This window comes from Ranitomeya imitator, chromosome 1 (genome assembly GCF_032444005.1).
Source record: "Ranitomeya imitator isolate aRanImi1 chromosome 1, aRanImi1.pri, whole genome shotgun sequence".
NCBI classification, from domain to species: domain Eukaryota; kingdom Metazoa; phylum Chordata; class Amphibia; order Anura; family Dendrobatidae; genus Ranitomeya; species Ranitomeya imitator.
The window spans coordinates 1087741298-1087761718 of NC_091282.1; the positions used below are offsets into that span (position 1 = coordinate 1087741298).

At 45.1% G+C, this 20421-nt stretch overlaps 1 protein-coding gene across 9 annotated transcripts in view; it reads left to right on the forward strand.

Annotated features, from left to right (window-relative positions):
* WDR17 (WD repeat domain 17) overlaps window positions 1-20421 on the forward strand; it is a 174415-nt gene that overhangs the window by 32119 nt on the left and 121875 nt on the right. For 2 of the 9 annotated variants that reach the window (XM_069744254.1, XM_069744258.1), the window contains exon 1: window positions 13923-14015. The exons of 4 other annotated variants lie outside the window; for them this stretch is intronic. In XM_069744254.1, the coding sequence (XP_069600355.1) occupies window positions 13965-14015 (51 nt within the window). In that variant the 5' untranslated portion in view covers window positions 13923-13964. Of the gene's footprint in view, window positions 1-13919; window positions 14016-20421 lie in introns of those variants that run through there. 3 more of the 9 variants (XR_011316989.1, XM_069744260.1, XM_069744253.1) reach the window with 3 other exon arrangements.

Below are 20421 nucleotides of genomic sequence, written 5' to 3' on the forward strand. Positions count from 1 at the left end.
CAGATATTTGCCCCATATAATGCTGCACATGGCCCCATACAGATATTTGCCCCATATAATGCTGCACATGGCCCCATACAGATATTTGCCCCATATAATGCTGTACATGGCCCCATACAGATATTTGCCCCATATAATGCTGCACATGGCCCCATACAGATATTTGCCCCATATAATGCTGCACATGGCCCCATTCAGATATTTGCCCCATATAATGCTGCACGTGGCCCCATACAGATATTTGCCCCATATAATGCTGCACGTGGCCCCATACAGATATTTGCCCCATATAATGCTGCACATGGCCCCATAAGATGCTCCATACAGACATTTGCCCCATATAATGCTGCACATGGGCCCCATACAAATATTTGCCCCATATAATGCTGCACATGGCCCCATAAGATGCTCCATACTGACATTTGCCCCATATAATGCTGTACATGGCCCCATAAGATGCTCTGTTGTGAATTCTGTGGCTGAGTTTACTTCTGTGGTCACAAGTGGTATTGCAGTCTCTGGGCTTCCTCCCTCAGGTGTTTTGGTGAGCTCGTTGGCTGCCTTGCTATTTAGCTCCACCTGAGTCTGTCTTCCTTGCTCCTTGTCAATGTTCCAGTGTTGGATCTGAGCTACTGCATCTTTCCTTGGGCCTGCTGCTCTGCTAGATAAGTGCTTCTAGTTTGTTTTCTGTTTTTTCTGTCCAGCTTGCTATTATCTTTTGCTGGAAGCTCTGAGAAGCAAAGGGGTGCACCGCCGTGCTGTTAGTTCGGCACGGTGGGTCTTTTTGCCCCTTTGCGTGGTTTTCGTTTTAGGGTTTTTTGTAGAGTGCATAGTTCTCTTTGCTATCCTCGCTCTGTCTAGAATATCGGGCCTCACTTTGCTGAATCTATTTCATTCCTACGTTTGTCTTTTCATCTTGCTAACAGTCATTATATGTGGGGGGCTGCCTATTCCTTTGGGGTATTTCTCTGAGGTAAGTCAGGCTTGTATTTCTATCTTCAGGCTAGTCAGCTCCTCAGGCAGTGCCGAGTTGCATAGGTAGTGATAGGCGCAATCCAGTGCTGCTTATAGTTGTGTGAGGATAGATTAGGTACTGCGGTCTACAGAGATTCCACGTCTCAGAGCTCGTCCTATTGTTTTTGGTTATTGCCAGATCTCTGTATGTGCGCTGAGTACTGCACGCTGTGTTGCCTGATTGCCGGCCACAACAATGCTCCATACAGATATTTGCCCCATATGCTGTTGCTGCGATTAAAAAAAAATAAAAATTTACATACTAACTCCTCTTGGGTCCCCTGAACTTGCTATATTCACCGGTGCGCGTTCCACCGATGGCTGCCGCCGTGTCTTCCTCGTCCTGTGCACTGACGCTCAGAAAGAGGGCGGCGCGCACACTAATCGCGTCACCGCACCCTCTGACCTGAGCGTCAGTGCAGAGGACGGGGAAGACGCAGCGGCAGCCGTCGGTGGAACGAGGGACAGGTGAATATCGCGCACTGCGTTATACTCCTGGCGCGGTGCGGTCCCTGGTTCTCCGGGCGCTGGCAGCTTCTTCCTGTAGTGAGCAGTCACATGGTACCGCTCATTACAGTAATAATTATGTGGCTCCACTCCTATGGGAGTGGAGCCGGGTCCATATTATATGCATATTAAAGTATGTATGTATATAGCACAGCACATGTACATGAATCGGCCATGTAAAAACACAGACAAATATACATTTCACAAAAATATTTTTTCATAAAAAATTTTTCAAAATTTTTTTTTTTCATAAAACTTAGTTAAAATGGAGATTCTTAGCGCATAAATTGGCCAATTCATGTGTGCCCATCAACCACGGCAAGGTGATCTCCCCCTGATGGGTCCTACTCTACTGTACATGCCACTCTTGGGCCACCAGCCTACAACTTCGGACAAACATGTCACTCTGGGCTAAACCTACAATTTATGAGCAGGTAGAGTTGATTACCGCCACCTGCAAGGTCAATGGGGGGAGTGCAAGATAAGTCTGGATGTTGCCACATCCATACAAATAGAGGAAAAAAAACACAAATCAGCACTCCCAATGTGAACACGTGCAAGCTGCAAACTTATATATATACACATACATACACACGCGCACACACACACACACGTATGTTCCTGCAAGATTAATGCATTAAAGCTATGGACTGCCCTGCCCGTTCCCCAGTCCTCATGTCTCCCACCATCCACCAGCACCACAGACTGTCCAGGAGTTGACGGTTGCTTTAGTCCAGGTCTGGGAGGAGATCCCTCAGGAGACCATCCGCCGCCTCATCAAGAGCATGCCCAGGCGTTGTATGGAGGTCATTTTGGCCACGTTCCAAATCCAGGCCTCCATTGGTTAATAATTTATTATCAATTAATAATTTGATTTCCATTGATGATTTTTTTTGTGATTTTGTTGTCAGCACATTCAACTTTGTACAGAACAAAGTATTCACTGAGAATATTTCATTCATTCAGATCTAGGATGTGTTATTTGAGTGTTCCCTTTATTTTTTTGAGCAATGTATATATACAGTACAGAACAAAAGTTTGGACACACCTCATTTAAAGATTTTTCTGTATTTTCATGACTATGAAAATTCAAAAACCTATAATAAATATGTACGAGTCAGACCTCAAAGTACAAAAAATACCAAACTTTATTAAGAACAAAATAACAAAAGACAACAATGATGGTGATGTATACCAATGCAAAAATATAAGAGGTAGAACGGCACTAGGGTAGAGCAAATCCAGGTAGATAGGACTATTAGCGGACAGCTATGTGTTCAGGCGTCACAATCGCTAAGGGGACTGGTGCTCAGCATAAACGTCCACAAAGTAATCCAAGTATAATAGAAGAGAAGAAAAAATGCGGCACTCACCCCGAGATAGCTGTGAAGATTGTGGTCTTTTATTGGAGAACAAATGAAAATAACATCCGTCAGGACATCAGGTATGTACGAGGGTGCGGTATAGGAGCTCGGACGACGGCCGTTTCGCACACACAGGCCCCATTTATGTTTGGTATCCCCAGTTACCATGACGTGGTCTCAGTCTACTCGATTAAGCTCCTCCCTTAGTTTGTTGCAAAAAGCTGGAAATTAAGGAAATCTAATTTCATTTCCCTTTTGAATGTTTGATTAAAAATTACATTGAAACTTACCATATTATGGTCACTGCAGCCCAAATGCTTCCTGACTTATAGATCCTGCATTGTATGTCGTCTATTTGACAGGATCAGATCCAGCAGATTACCTACGCTGGTTTGAAATGTACCGTATATACTCGTGTATAAGCCGAGATTTTCAGCACATGTTTTTGTGCTGAAAACGCCCCCCCTTGGCTTATACACAAGTCCGTTGTCTGGAACGCTGGCGGGGGAGGAGGAGCGGTGTATCAGAGGCAGGAGCCAGCGGCTGTGGCACAGTGACAGCTGCAGCCACCGGCTAACAGAAGACATCATACTCGCCCTCCATCCCTGCATCTCCGTTGTCCCGGCACCTCTCCTCTCCTGTGCTGAGCGGTCACGTAGCACATAGTCACGCACTCAAAAAACTCGTCACTTCTGGCTAGGTTGGTTCACAAGTGGAATCAAAATCTGTCAGCAATTATGTAAAAAACTTGGCACTCTTGCGGTTTTGGAAACACAGAAGTTAATTTTATTATGTAGAAGTATTCAGACAAAATAGGAGACGTTTCGGTCAAAAGCTGACAGTCATCAGTCAGCGATTTCCTGCACGGCGGTGGATACTGCACAGCTTCACCCAGTGTTGCGTCTATCTAGTTGACTGATAAAGGTCAGATTTGGACCGACACGTCTCCTATTTTGTCTGGATACTTCTACATAATAAAATTAGCGTCTGTTTCCAAAACCGCAAGAGTGCCAAGTTTTTTACATAATTACACATGTAGTCACTCGCGCATGTAGTTACATATGCACACACATGCAGTCACGCACACACACATGCAGTCACACCTGCTGTCACACATGCAGTCATTCACACACATGCAGTCACTCAGTCACGCATGCAGTCACACATACACACCCGTAGTGACGCACACACATGCAGTCGCACCTGCAGTCACCCAGTCACAAACAGTCGCATACATACACACCCGCAGTCACACACACACACATATGCAGTCAGCGTCATGCATGCAGTCACACACGCGGTCACACATACACTCTCGTAGTTACGCACACACATGCAGTCTCGCATGCAGTCACATGCAGTCACACATACACACCCGTAGTCACGCACACACATGCAGTCACACAGTCACGCACGAAGTTGCACACATACACACCCGCATTCACACACACAAATGCAGTCACATACACACACATGCAATCACTCAGTCACGCACGCAGTCATGCAGTCACAGTCACACATGCAGTCACACAGTCGCACACATACACACCCACAGTCACACATATATGCAGTCAGTGTCACGCATGCAGCCACTCATGCAGTCAGTCGTACAAATACACACCCGCAGTCACGCACACACATGCCGTCACGCATGCAGTCACACACACATGCAGTCATGTGCACAAATGCAGTCACGCACACAGCCATACATGGAGTCACTGAATCACACATAGTCACGCATGCAGTCACACACGCAGTCACGCACACACATGCAGTCACACGCAGTCAGTCACGCACGGAGTCACACACTCAGTCACACACACACACACCCGTAGTCACGCATACACATGCAGTCAGACATATATTCACGCATGCAGTTGCAGTCACTCATGCAGTCAGTCATGCATGCAGTCATGCACACAGCCACACATGCAGTCACTTCAACACAGTCACACAGTCACTCACGCACATACACAGCCGCAGTCACGCATAGTCACGCATGCAGTCACTCACGCAGTCACACATATACACACCCGTAGCCAACCCATACATGCAGTCACACAGTCACGCATGCAGTCGCACACATACACACCCGCAGTCACAGTCACGCATTCAATCACATACACAGTCACACACACACACATGCAGTTACACACAGTCATGCATGCAGTCACTCAGGCGCAGTCACATACTTCTTTCTCAGTTCTGCTTAATGCTAAATCTAAGAAACTCTGATTGTGTCAGAACCCCTACACCCATTAAAGTAAGTAATACATCGTTGGATTCAGCTTCTCTTTGCCTACATCAGGGGTCCCAAACTCCAGGCCTCGAGGGCCGCCAACAGTGCAGGTTTCCAGGATTTCTTTAGTATTGCATCGGTGGTAATGTGATCATCTGCACAGGTGATGATTCCAACCCCTGTGCAATACTAAGGAAATCCTGAAAACCTGCACTGTTGGCGGCCCTCGAGGCCTGGAGTTGGGGACCACTGGCCTACATCGTGCTGCTCTCAGATGAGATGGCAAAAACCTGCTGACAGATTCCCTTTAATAAGTTGCAAAGTTTGCTGCAAATGTACTCAAGATATTTTGGTCCAATTTTTGCTCCATTTTGCAATTTTTCGACTTTTTGTGCTAAAAAGTTTTTTTAAAATATGGTTAAAAATCCAAAAAAAAGATCAGTTTGGGCTTTGCACAAAATTCATGAAACTCGTGCTCCATTTTGAAGAATTTGGAGCAAAAATCGCCAACAAATACCACAAGATGAAAAAGAAGCGACTTGTGAAATGCAAATGATGAATCGGAGAATCCGTATAACCTAGGTTTTATTCATTTAATTTTCTGCTCATTTTGAGCTTTTCAGTAAAGTGGGTGGTCTTAAAAGAGTATAATATGGTGTCAGAGGTCCAAATGATGGTGCAGGAAAAGAATCCTTTTATTCCCTCCATTGCATTTTCATCTATAATTACATGCATTTTCACATGCACCATTCTAATCAATGACTGGCAGCTATTTCTTTGAGCACACTAATACAAGGATGGTGTCAGTTGCTGATTAGGACCACCCACTTGACTATAAAGCTCAAAATGAGCAGAGATTTAAATGCATACTACACAGATTATACTGACTCTTCCTACGAAATCAGTCTGCTCACCTCCTTCTGCTCCATAACAGATTCCCTTTAAGTATAAAAGACTCCACTACTTGATTCAGAACCAACTGATTTAGGCCGGCTTTACACTTGCGAGTTTTACGGACGTAAGAGCGCAGAAACTACGTCCGTAAAACTCGCAAAACATACGGTACAATTATTCTCTATGCCCCTGCTCCTATCTGCCGTATTAAACTGATCAGTATTATACGGCTTTCTACGGCCGTAGAAAATCGCAGCATGCTGTGTTTGTCACCGTATTGCGCAAGAAATACGCCAATGAAAGTCTATGGAAGCCTGAAAAATACGGATCACACACGGACCAGCAGTGTGACTTGCGAGAAATACGCAGCGGTGTTAGCGAGAAAAGCCGGCAATTCAGTGCGGTGTACAGTAAAATCACACTGACAGCTTACAGTAGAATAGGTAGAATAAATGTGTACACATAGAATAGAGATATATATATATATATATATATATATATATATATGTGTGTGTATATATATATATATATATATGTGTGTGTGTATATGTATATATATATATATATATATATATATATATATATATATATATACATATACACACACACATATATATATATATATACACACACATATATATATATATATATATATATATATATATATATATATGTGTGTGTATATATATGTATATATATATGTATGTATATATATATATGTGTGTATATATATATGTCTCACTGACATTATGATATATATATTAATATTTCTTCCAGCGCTAGACAGCTTTAAAGCTCCCTTGCTCGAGTTCATATGAGGACAACCAGCAGAGGGCGCCCTCTTATGAAGTCGAGCCTGGGAGCTTTCTAGGAAAGTTCCCATGATCTAGGAACAGCCAGCAGAGGGCGCCTCACCGCAAATGCAGGTAAATATAGGTTATTGACCTACTTTACCTACATTTTCCGGGGTTTTGCAGACATGAGCAAGGTTGCATTAGCAAAGCTCGTGCTTGCAAAATATTTTAACCCCTTCAGATGGATTTACATCGATGGACTTTACAGATCTGCGGAAGGTATGGATATTGTTGGTTTATTATGTTTTTTTTGTTATAGAACGAGGGTCTTCAGTGATTGGATTGGGCGTTCAATAAAATATTAAAACAACCTTTGTTTTTATTTCATTAAAATAATTTTTAATAATGTGTTTGTGTTTTTTTTTTAACCCTTTACTAGTATTGGATTAATAATGGATAGGTGTCATAATTGACGCCTCTCCATTATTAATTTGGCTTAATGTCACCTTACAATAGCAAGGTGGCATTAACCCTTCATTACCCCATATCCCACCGCTACACGGGAATGGGAAGAGAGTGGCCAAGTGCCAGAATAGGCGCATCTTCCAGATGTGCCTTTTCTGGGGTGGCTGGGGGCAGATGTTTTTAGCCAGGGGGGGCCAATAACTGTGGACCCTCTCCAGGCTATTAATATCTGCCCTCAGTCACTGGCTTTACTACTCTGGCGGAGAAAATTGTGCGGGAGCCCACGCCAATTTTTTCCGCCATTTAACCCCTTAATTTACTAGCTAGAACGGCCAAATTTTGCATATACACACTACTAACATTAGTAGTGTGGAATATGCAAAAAAAATGGTGATATGAGATGGTTTACTGTATGTAAACCAGGTCTCATATCATGTCGGGTTTAGGAAGGAGAAAGCAAAAGCCGGTAATTGAATTACCGGCTTTCTGCTATATCGCGCTGGATGAAATATTAATATATATACATATATGTGTATATGTGTATACTGACTATATATAAATATATATATATATATATATATATATATATATATATATACATACACACAGTATATATGTTTTGTTTTGTTTTTTACACATGGATCCCTTGTATAGCCGTATGTCGGTTTTGCAAGCCTGCGATAAAAACACGCAGTACGGATTACATACAGAGGATGCCATGCGCAAAAAACGCTGAAACACCCTGCCTACGGAGGAGCTACGGACCACTATTTTCGGGACTTTTCAGCGTATTACGGCCGTAATATACGGACCGTATTTTCATACGCTTAGTGTGAAGCCGGCCTTAAAGTTCTCAGCTCTTTTTGTGCAATATTTCGCATAGCATTCACAAGAGTAAGGCTATGTGCCCACGTTGCACAATTGAAGCAGAATTTTCTGCTTCAAATCTGCACACCCGTGGCTAGAAAAACGCATTCAGATTTAGACCCATTTTATACGCGTTATTGACACGTTTTGCATGTGGTTTTCAAGCGTTTTCTAATGCATGTCTATGGGTGCGGAATTGCAGCGATTCCGCAAAAATAATGAACATGCTGCGTTTTTTACCGCAATGCGTTTCCGCCGCATAAAAAAAAATGCAGCATTGACACATCAATTGCTGAATGCATTAGAAATTAAATTAATGGGGATGCTGTTTGTAAGCGTTTTTTAAGCGTTTCCGCAGCAGAAAATTGCGGCAAAAACGCTTAAATAGCGCAACGTGGGCACATAGCCTAAAGGTCCGTCTCCATTTCCCAATTTTGCGGCGTTAAGCGACCACCGATCAGTAAATATTTGCAAATCCCCAGTCGTTTAAACCACGCCCACATAATCATCAGTAATAGGTTGTTTTGTGCAGATAGGTTCCCATTGTATTCGGCAGCACAGTTTCCTGTTTACACAGGACAATGCACTGCCGAGAACAATGATAATTTGTGCAAGCCAAATCTCATTTCACCTGATGAACAAATGTTTTGCTCGTTTGTCTAGAGATACGCAGTCTGTCTGCACTGAAAGATTATCATGAACTAGATGGTGGCCCGATTCTAACGCATCGGGTATTCTAGAATATGCATGTCCATGTAGTATATTGCCCAGTGACTTAAGGTACCTTCACACTAAACAACTTCACAACGATATCGCTAGCGATCCGTGACGTTGCAGCGTCCTGGATAGCGATATCGTTGTGTTTGACACGCAGCAGCGATCAGGATCCTGCTGTGATGTCGTTGGTCGCTGCAGAAAGTCCAGAACTTTATTTCGTCGCTGGATCTCCCGCAGACATCGCTGAATCGGCGTGTGTGATGCCGATTCAGCGATGTCTTCACTGGTAACCAGGGTAAACATTGGGTTACTAAGCGCAGGGCCGCGCTTAGTAACCCGATGTTTACCCTGGTTACCATCGTAAAAGTAAAAAAAACAAACACTACATACTTACCTTCTGCTGTCTGTCCCCGGCGCTGTGCTTCTCTGCACTCCTCCTGCATCCTGTGTCAGCGTCGGCCAGCCGGAAAGCAGAGCGGTGACGTCACCACTCTGCTTTCCGGCCGCTGTGCTCACAGTCAGTGCAGAGGAAAGCAGAGCGCCGGGGACAGACAGCGGAAGGTAAGTATGTAGTGTTTTTTTTTTTTTTACTTTTACGATGGTAACCATGGTAAACATCGGGTTACTAAGCGCGGCCCTGCGCTTAGTAACCCGATGTTTACCCTGGTTACCGGCATCGTTGGTCGCTGGAGAGCTGTCTGTGTGATAGCTCTCCAGCGACCAAACAGCGACGCTGCAGCGATCGGCATCGTTGTCGGTATCGCTGCAGCGTCGCTTAGTGTGAAGGTATCTTTAGTATATTGCCCAGCTACGTAGTATATTGCCCAGTGACTTAGTATATTGCCCAGTGATGTATATTGCCCAGCTACATAGTATATTGCCCAGTCATGTAGTATATTGCCCAGCCACGTATGTCACAGGTTAAAAAAAAAAAAAAATACTGACCTTCCGATCCGAGGGCCCCTTGTCGCGCGCGGCTTCCGCTATCTTGCGTTCCCAGGATGCATTGCGAAATTACCCAGATGACTTAGCGGTCTCGCTAACACACAGGGTTAATAGCGGCGGTAACGGAGTGCGTTACCCGCAGCATAACGCGGTTCGTTACCGCCGGCATTAACCCTGTGTGAGCAGTGACCGAAGGGGAGTATGCGGGCGCCGGGCAGTGACTGCGGGGAGTAAGGCCATTTTCTTCCGGACTGTGCCCGTCGCTGATTGGTCGTGGCAAAATCAGCGACTTGGATTTCCTTGACAGACAGAGGCCGCGACCAATGAATATCCGTGACAGACAGACAGAAGGACAGAAAGACGGAAGTGACCCTTAGACAATTATATAGTAGACTAGATGGTGGCCCGATTCTAACGCATCGGGTATTCTAGAATATGCATGTCCACGTAGTATATTGCCCAGCCACGTAGTATATTGCCCAGCCACGTAGTATATTGTCCAGCCACGTAGTATATTGCCCAGCGACGTAGTATATTGTCCAGCCACGTAGTATATTGTCCAGCCACGTAGTATGTTGCCCAGTCACGTAGTATGTTGCCCAGTCACGTAGTATGTTGCCCAGCCACGTAGTATATTGCCCAGCGACGTAGTATATTGCCCAGCCACATAGTATATAGCAGAGCCACGTAGTACGGTATATTGCCCAGTCACGTAGTATATTGCCCAGCGACATAGTATATAGCAGAGCCACGTAGTATATTGCCCAGCCACGTAGTATATTGCCCAGTCACGTAGTATGTTGCCCAGCCACGTAGTATATTGCCCAGCGACGGAGTATATTGCCCAGCACAGAGCCACGTAGTATAGAGACTTAAAAAAGAAATAAACATATACTCACCTTCCGAAGGTCCATTGAAGTCCTGCTATACTCACCATCCGCCGCCTTTCCCGCTCCTCGCCACGCTCCCGGGACCGCTCCATTGCAAGCGTCAGCTTCCGGTGTGAGCAGGACCTATTATGACGTCACGGTCACATGACTGTGACGTCACGGCAGGTCCTTGTCGCACACCAGCCCTGGGACCGGAAGCTGACGCTTGCAGTGGAGCGGTCCCGGGAGCGTGGCGAGGAGCGGGAAAGGCGACGGATGGTGAGTATAGCAGACTTTTTGTTTTTTTTAATTATTTTTAACATGACATATTTTTACTATTGATGCTGCGCAGGCAGCATCAATAGTAAATAGTTGGGGACACACAGGGTTAATAGCAGCGGTAACGGACTGCGTTACACCGCGGGCCGTTACCGCTGCCATTAACCCTGTGTGAGTGGAGGGGATTATGGAGCAGGCGCCGGGCAGTGAGTTCAGGGGAGTAGGGGAGGGACTAATCGGACTGTGCCCGTCGCTGATTGGTCGCGGCAGCCGTGACAGGCAGCTGCAGAGACCAATCAGCGAATGAATAACCGTGACAGAAGAACAGACAGATGGAAGTGACACTTAGACAATTATATAGTAGATGATCGTTCTTCGGAATACTTATATATGACTTTAGACCACATCAAAGTTGAACGTGCATAGAAACAGTCTGGAAAAGCAAAACAGTACAAAATGTTTAATGAAGCCTAGTTGTAGAAAATATTTTTAGCCCAAAATACATACATTTAAAGGATTATTCTCAAGTAGTCTCTTGAGCAACTAAAGGCTCCGCAGTCTGTTTCACTTTTTCTACTTTCAGGAAGGGAGGACTCCTCCTTGAGTGACAGTTCTGGGGAGCAGATTTGCTCTGAAAGCTGCAGTTGGTGGGGGCTGGTGATTTTGCAAGATTTACAATAGCAGCTTCTCAGGAGTCAGAGAGAGGTGAGAAGATATCTTGGATAGAAATCAGTGGGCTGCAGAGAACTGACAGTATGTTAGGACTCCTGGAATATAAGGGTACCGTCACACAGTGCCATTTTGATCGCTATGACGGTACGATTCGTGACGTTCCAGCGATATCCATACGATATCGCTGTGTCTGACACGCAGCAGCGATCAGGGACCCTGCTGAGAATCGTACGTCGTAGAAGATCGTTTGGAACATACTTTCGTCGCTGGATCTCCCACTGTCATCGCTGGATCGGTGTGTGTGACGCCGATCCAGCGATGCGTTCGCTTGTAACCAGGGTAAACATCGGGTTACTAAGCGCAGGGCCGCACTTAGTAACCCGATGTTTATCCTGGTTACCATCGTAAATGTAAAAAAAAAAAACAGTACATACTTACATTCCGGTGTCCGTCAGGTCCCTTGCCGTCTGCTTCCCGCACTGACTGACTGCCGGCCGTAAAGTAAAAGCAGAGCACAGCGCGCTGTGCTTTCACTTTACGGCCGGCAGTCAGTCAGTGCGGGAAGCAGACGGCAAGGGACAGACACCGGAATGTAAGTATGTAGTGGTTTTTTTTTTTAACGCTGGTAACCAGGGTAAACATCGGGTTACTAAGCGTGGCCCTGCGCTTAGTAACCCGATGTTTACCCTGGTTACCCGGGGACCTCGGCATCGTTGGTCGCTGGAGAGCTGTCTGTGTGACAGCTCTCCAGCGACCACACAACGACTTACCAACGATCACGGCCAGGTCGTATCGCTGGTCGTGATCGTTGGTAAATCGTATAGTGTAATGGTACCCTAAGGACTGCACACTTCTGGAGGCTGTGGTGACAAATTCTCCATAGAAATCGGCTAGATTAGGGCTCATACTCACCTGCGAGAAACTCGGATGAGTCTCGCACGTCAGTGCCCGACACTGCACCCGGCACTCAGATCGGAGCATGCGGACGCATAGCAATATATGCAGCTGCACGCTCTGCTCCTGAGTGCCGGGTGCAGTGCCGATATTGACGTGCGAGACTCATCTGACTTTCTCGCAGGTAAGTATGAGCCCTAAAAGCTTTTATTGCGGGAGAATTAAAGCAGATAGAAAAAAACAAGTCAATTGCAAACTTATTTTTATGCTGTGTAACTAATTAAATCAATTTAATAGCATGAGACTTTCCCATTAATTAAAGAAAAAAACTCCCAAAAGCAGACAACTCTTAGAAACCATGGCCACTTTATGAACTGGATTAACAGACTGGGCACCACTGCTGTCAGCATTTGTGGCCTTGTGGGGTTTCAGATGGCAGACTCTTGACTTTCATAGTATAATTAGGTTTAGGCCATGTTCACACATTCAGTATTTGGTCAGTGTTTTACCTTTGTATCTGTAAGCCAAAACCAGGAATGGGTGATAATACAGAAGTGGTGACGTGTTTCTATTAGGCTAGGTTCACATTGCGTTAGGGCAATCCGTTTAGCGCATAGGCTAGCGGACTGCGCTAACGCAATGTCCCAAAAGGGATTGTGTTTGCCGATCCCGCTAGCGCAGATGTCCAATCTGCGCTAGCGAGGAACGGACCTCGAACGCTGCAAGCAGCGTTCGAGGTCCGTCATTCAAATGACGGCACATCCCTAGCACACGCCCATTGTGGGCATGCCCTAGCGATGTGTTCTCCATTGCAAGCAATGGCGGCGTTAATGGACTACGTTACCCCGCATTATGCCACGGTGTAACGTAGTCTGTTTAAAAGGTTTACACAACGCAGTGTGAACCTAGCCTTATACTTTTCCTCTGATTGTTCCTCTCCTGATCTAGGCTTACAAATACTGAGGTAAAATACTGACCAATTACTGAATGTGTGAACGTGGCTTCAGTGGACAACTTTGGAATTTTCTTTGAAACCTTTATATTCAGGTAAAACTATTTATTTGGGTAGTCCTATAACCTGTTACCTCACGCAGTTGCTTTAGGCGAGCTTATCACTTCACATCCAGCAACTTTTAGTGTCAGCGCGGGGTTAGGCGATTTCTTTTTCCCAGTGCGCTTTTCAACATTTCAAATGCAAATAATCTTAAGAAAGATAAACTGATATAAAATAGCAAAAAAAAAATGAGAATGAAAAAACAAGCTCACAAAATGACACCTATGAAAGCGTGCAGTTGCCAGGCTACTGCCGGTGCCTGTGCGGCGTGTGACAGAGAACTCCTGCTTTTCCTGGCATCCTTCAAGAAGGCTGCATTATCCTGTGAGCAGGCAGGGACCTCGGAGAGAGCAGGAGACGGCGGTCCTCTGGAAGCCGCTGCAATTCGGAATGGACATGGAAATCCTCAAATGGTTCACAAAATACGACACATATGTAAAGGTAGGATTGTGCTGGTGGATGTTCCCGATGCCCAGTGATTTCCGTCTCGCACATCAGGGAGGGCAGGATCTGGGCTCCTTTATAGACCGCTGCCTTTTCATTACGGCCTTTTAGTTTTAATATTGGCTGCTATAAATAGCCGCAGACGACGGCTCCGTACACTGCCGGAGATGCTGGTTGCGTAGCACAATGCTTTTCTCCTCTGCTTTCCTCCATCTCCGTGGAAACTGAAATAATCTTTGATATCAGCTGCGAACATTTCACGGCTGTCCTGGATAGGTTACCGGGCTTGCTTGTTATTCCCGCCGGCTTTTATTGTGTGCTCCTCAGGTGCTGTACCTGCAGTAATGCATTCAGGCAATGCACTTCTGCAGCCAAAAATCTACATTCAATCCGTCCTAAAGACCTGTGTCAGCTGTCAGACATAAAGGGTGCTGTCACTTTTGGGGCACTTTGCTGTACGCTTTCTGCATGATATACAGATCTAGCAAAGGTTACCCAACTCGGACAACACAGCACTGAGATATCAAGGCCTCAAAAAGTGTAATTCGACACCTAACTTGACATAGCGCCATGGCTTGTTGATGTTCTCTTGATCCACCATGTGAGATAGCCCTCTGTGACAGGTCATCAACCTGATGCTGGTGAGTCATGATAACCTTTCCTACATCCATATGCCTAAGGCGCTGTAAGTTCAAGTCATGAACCCAGTCAGGTCAGGAATTCATCTGAATTCATCCAGGTTCATGCCTCAGATGTATTTTGTGGTTCATCTCATGGCAGCTACTTCCGGACATTCCGTGGGTCTCCTGGCCTGAAATAACACTATTATATTCCTATGAGGTCAGCTCAGGTCCACGAGATTCACGGTCGAAGTAGAAAGTGCGGCTTAGCCCATAGGCCTGTTCTACTGAACGTTTTATGGAGAGGTTCGATTCCCCGTCTGAGTGACCTCCTGTAACACCGCACACAGAATAATGGCATTCAATGAAGGCGAATGATGGAGCGTTCTGGTTACGTCTCTCCGACATGTAAAGTGCCATAACATTTCTATTTTACTAATGATAACCTGTTTGTTTGTGGAATGAGTTGATCTTTTCACTGGTAGCATTTTGGGGTACATATCACTTTTAGACCACTTTTTAATCTGTTCGTGAGGGAGGATGATAAGTATTCCTGTTCAACAATACTGTTTTTTTTGGCCATCATCATGCCGGATGTATGACCTGGCAGACGCGGTACTGAATAAGGTGCGCGTCTCTGACTGGGAGCACACATAGAGAGCAACTTTAAAATGATGTCTGTGCCAGTTCCCCCCCTAGCATCACTCCCCCCTAGTGATGCACTTATTAGGAGACCCCCAGACTGCCAGTGGTCACTGGAGGGGAGGGGTCCTACGGCCACTCCTACAGGGGTTAAATCCAGGTGTCCGGCCGGGAACTTCCTCTTTTCCTCCTGGCGGACACCTGGAAGCTTTTGTCCCACCCTCCCTCCCTTTTAAAGGCTATTGGTGATACTAACCCGCGGGATAATGTAAATTTGTAAAGTCTATGGCAATATATTTAAAAAAAAAAAAGTGTGTATATACGTATGTGGATGTAACTCACCTTAGTAATTTTATTAAGTCACAGCGGAAGAAGCAGGGGAGGGCAAAGGTCGTAACCGCTCGTTGGGCCAATTCCCCTGTCGATCACGGACAGGAGCTCGGCGCGAGCCGCTCGTTACGATATGTAATTGCCTTTCTCTGCTTATTTAATTAATAAACTGTGACCGACCTGTTCAACCCACCTAGGACTGTGTGTGTTTCATTACGGGTTTGATGGGAGGGGGGAAGGCACTGGTTACGACACCCAGGTCTCCACAGTCTGATTATTATGTAGATCTGGCCATCAGTGACATGTCATTACCACTGATGTCTTCATTTTTCTTACATACAGTATTTGTTTTAATGTACTAAGATTTCTTGTGACGATGATGTCGGTGAAGTATTTCAGGATTTATTTTTTTACATATCAGTAACAGAGTTTATAATATGCCTCAGACCGCCCAAGGCACGGAGACTGTGTACCGGTCAGTAGCTTGTCACATTTCCCAACACAAACTATGGTATGTTTCACAATTGTTTAGACAAAAAGCGGCATTGCTGTCCCTGTGTAATGCTTCTCTGTAAAAATGAGGTTTAAAAAAAGCATTATACTGCCCCCATTTCCTATGCTAATAAGAGCTTTTTTTGACTAGTCAATGTGACGTTAGTTGCCCCAGACTTGTCAGCCCTCTTTCCATGTTATTGCGCCCCTGTGGGCGTGAGAACATTATTTGCACAAGTGACGTCAACGCCGCTCATGCAACTCTGGCGCATGCGCACCTCTCATTTTTGCAGCGTCACTGCATCTCTGAAGACGGGTGTATGCTTCCCGGCTTCCGAGGCGCGCACTGTACATGACCGGAAGCTATCTTCTAAACCTCCGGACATGGGCTTTGTGTGCATCTGAGGTCGGAGAGCGTACTCCCAGGTTCAGAGACAAAGCCTTCATTGGCATAGGAAACGGTGGCAGTATAAGGCTATGTGCACACATTCAGGATTTTTCACGTTTTTTCGGCCGTTTTCGTAGAAAAAAGCTTAAAAAACGCATACATAAGCATCCCATCATTTTTAATGCATTCTGCAATTTTTGTGCACATGATGCGGTTTTTTTCTGCGACAAAAACGCATCTTGGTAAAAATTGCAGCATATTCATTAATTTTGCTGATTTTTCGCGTTTTTGCCGCTATTTAATGCATTGGGAAGCTCCGGAAAAAACGCCCTGAAACGCGCAAAAAAACTCATGCAGAAAATGTCTGGTTTTGTTCAGGAAATTTCTGCAGGAAATCCTGACGTGTGCACATAGCCTAAATGCTTTTTTTAAACCACGTTTGTACAGAAAAACGGTATACAGGGATAGTTGGGCTGGGAGTTTACCCATAAATTAGTGAATGCTGCTGGGTTGGAGGGCATGAGGGACCTGACAGATTCTCTTCAAAGAGAGTGTTTACTTCTGGCCCACCCCTTAATAGTTTTACTGGCTATTATAAAAATACTAGATGGAAGCCCGATGTGATAGCGGTAGTGTCACGATGGGGGCAGGCATGCGGCGCTGTTGTTGCCTAATGGCATCCTCTGATAATCTAATGACTTTTGCATCAGGAGACTCATGTGCTTGACGCCTATGCTTATATGCATTGTTTTTGTCCCAGCGATGTTGTTGCTCTTCTAGAGTCTCATTTGGCCTTTGTTGTCTTCAGCATAGTACCTTTGCTGCTTTCCTTTCATTGTAATTGGCGTACTTTTTATGAGGAGCCATGTTGGCGTTGATATTTGCTTTTTAAAGGAGTTTTCCCTCGAACAAAAGTTCATTTTAAAAATTGTCTGTGTCTGACCATGTACCGAACATACCACAGCTCCTGGGCAGGGGAGGAAGCAAAGAGGCTGCGTGAGTGTGAGAGTGTGCGTGTAGTGCGTACGGCGTATAGAGTGTGTGTGGTGCAATGGTGTTCCGCTGATGGTACCGAGCAATAGGTTGGTACCAGCAGCAGTTTCCATAGTGAGACACCCATAACTTGGGTACATGGCAGTCAGTGAACTTCCTCCGCTTGGAATTCTGGGATACGGTGACATCTGGACAGAACAGGAAATTAAAACATTACAAGGCAATTATATAAATAGATAAAACTGCACAATTACCCTCTTGACTGGTGCCATTTCTCCAATTGCAGCACTATGTCCCCCAGCATTAATGTGGCATTGATATGTTATGTGACCACTGCAGCCAATCAATTTGTTCTGATTAGCTGCAGCCTTTACTATTCTATCAGAGGACTTCCATTTTGATCCAATACTGAAGGCTGCAGATGAACAATAGAGTAGTGCCAAAATGCAGCGCTTGGCCTGAGAAGACTGAGAAAGGCACATGTTGAGTATTTGATGAGTTTTTTACATCCGTATTTTCAGGAGTGGAACTTCTGCATTTTTTACCCAATCCTGGTTTGGGCTTACATATACTGATGTAACAAAATTAATCAAATACTCAATGTGTGCATGTGGCCTATGAGCTCAGTTTTTGTTTTTTACATCCTTGGAATATTCTTTGAAACAGCCCCTTTACTCTTACGTACATAAAGATGCTCATACACCTCCAGACCTCACATTTATTAGACTGCACCCCATTCGATATGTAAGTAATCCAGATGTCACATACAGTGAGCTCATTAACGTCCCACTCATCAAAAAGCACTCCAAAAAGATGACCAATTTTGCATTTTACTGCTGCCTCCTCATTTACATATCCCTGGTCAACACCATCCTTAGGAGCTTAAAGGGAATCTGTCAGCAGGTTTTTGTTATGTAATCTGAAGACCGCATGAGGTAGGGTTTAAAACACAGATTTCAGCAATGCCTCTCTAAGGCTGTGTTCACATGATCCATTAGCAGAAATCCGTTAAACTAAAATGTTGTGTCAGAACAACTTTTTTCCTGTTATTCACTAACTGATCGCTGCCAGATCCATTTTTTTTTAAATTGGAGTCAATGGATAACTGATCCATTTAATGCGGCATCCTTGTCATCTATTTTTGCTGCAACCGTTCTAATTGATCATTAGTGGACATGTGAACATAGCGTTACCAAGCTCCATGGTTTTGTTTTAGTACCCGAAGCAACCAGTGCTTGCCAGTCCAACATGCTCCCACCAAGCAGCTCAGGGTCTATAGCCATTGTATATACTGGTGTGGGCGGGGTTAGCTTTCTCAGCTCTGCTTCATTCTAAATCTACAAGCTCTGATTGTGGGTGAACAGCTGCACCCAGTGCTCTAAGTGATACCTCGTTGGAGTCAAATTCTCTGTGCCTACATCATGCTGCCCTCAGATGAGGTAGCGAAAACCTGCTGACAGATTCCCTTTCACAAAATTCTTTTCTAGTGCAGAGGCAGGAACAATCCTAGTGAACATGGCAAGGCACAATGAAGACAAGTAGGAAGCAGAGACAAAGTACAGCTACTGCTGCAGATCTACTATATGATAGAAGCCGCAAAAACGAACCTGTTATGTCTGCAGCAACTTTGTCTCTGCTCCCTGTAATCAGGCAGGACACTGCACTGTGAAAGTGGAGAGGAGCAGGAAGAGACCTGCTGCACCCATAGCCTACTCTGCACTGTTTGGTAGGGAGCTGGTATGAGTGCAATAAATGCAAAAGCACAGGAATGCTTCCTCGGAACTTCTTATTTGGCAGCATACGTGCAAAATTCATATGGCTGATATAAGTTCAACCTGTGTAAAACTGTGCCGTAAAAAACCCACCACCTCTCCCCAAATGATATGACATTCACTGCTCGGGCTCACGTACACAGCCATGTTTTTCATCCGAGTGCTGTCCATTAAAAAAAGTAATTTACTCAATGGGCAGTGCAGATGAACGATTTTTTCCACTGACTGAATATGCAGGTAAAAAATTACACCAGCACTAGTCAGTAGGTTCTTCTAAAAATAGGATAAGACTCTCCCCTTCAGGTCTATGGGTGGGAGAAAATAAATCGGATGCCATACAGAGACCCTGTTCGGCATCCGATTTTTACGGATACTGTGCAATTCTGTAACATAGGAAACTGTAAATGGTCTTATAAATTATTAATAGCTGCAGTGCTACTGTAAAAAGCGGGTTGTACATGGTTGACCAGATTTCTGGACGCAACTACGAACGATTTTTTGACTCTGTCGTGTGAACCTACCTGTACTGTCAGCAATGGTGCCACGGAAGGAGAGAAGCGTAATACTGTACTCATACTGAGTAACCCTCTGTACAGTCATCTGCTGAAGTTCTGCCTCTGCCATGGTGTGGGTGACCGACGTCCCTGCAGGGCCGGCTTGGTGCTGGTTAGTGGAGCTGTGCTCAGATGCTGTCGCTCTACCAACCAGCCCTTGCTTCGCTCTGCAGAGAGGGAGGACTTCTCCGTTCTGCAGTCTGTGCCCCTTCTCCATCAGATAGTCTCATTTCAGGAGAATAGGCAGAGGAGCCTGACAGCTGATGTATGCTGGTCGATCCACCGAGCCTCACGGGAGACTTGTCGGACAGGCGAGTTCCAGGTAACTTCTCCCCTTGAGTGACATGTCTCTCCCTGCGTGTGTGTGTGTATAGGGAGAGATCTGTCAGTCATTGGTAGAAGTCGGTTTTTAAAGTATTAGTTTCTCTGAAACTTCAGTGTTTCATAGTCAAACATGCCTGAAGTCATACAGCCAGCCCCTGATACATGCTCTATGTTCCCTTTAAAGGGAACCTGTCACCCCCAAAATCGATGGTGAGGTAAGCTCACCGGCATCAGGGGCTTATCTACAGCATTCTGTAATGCTGTAGATAAGCCACCGATGTATCCTGA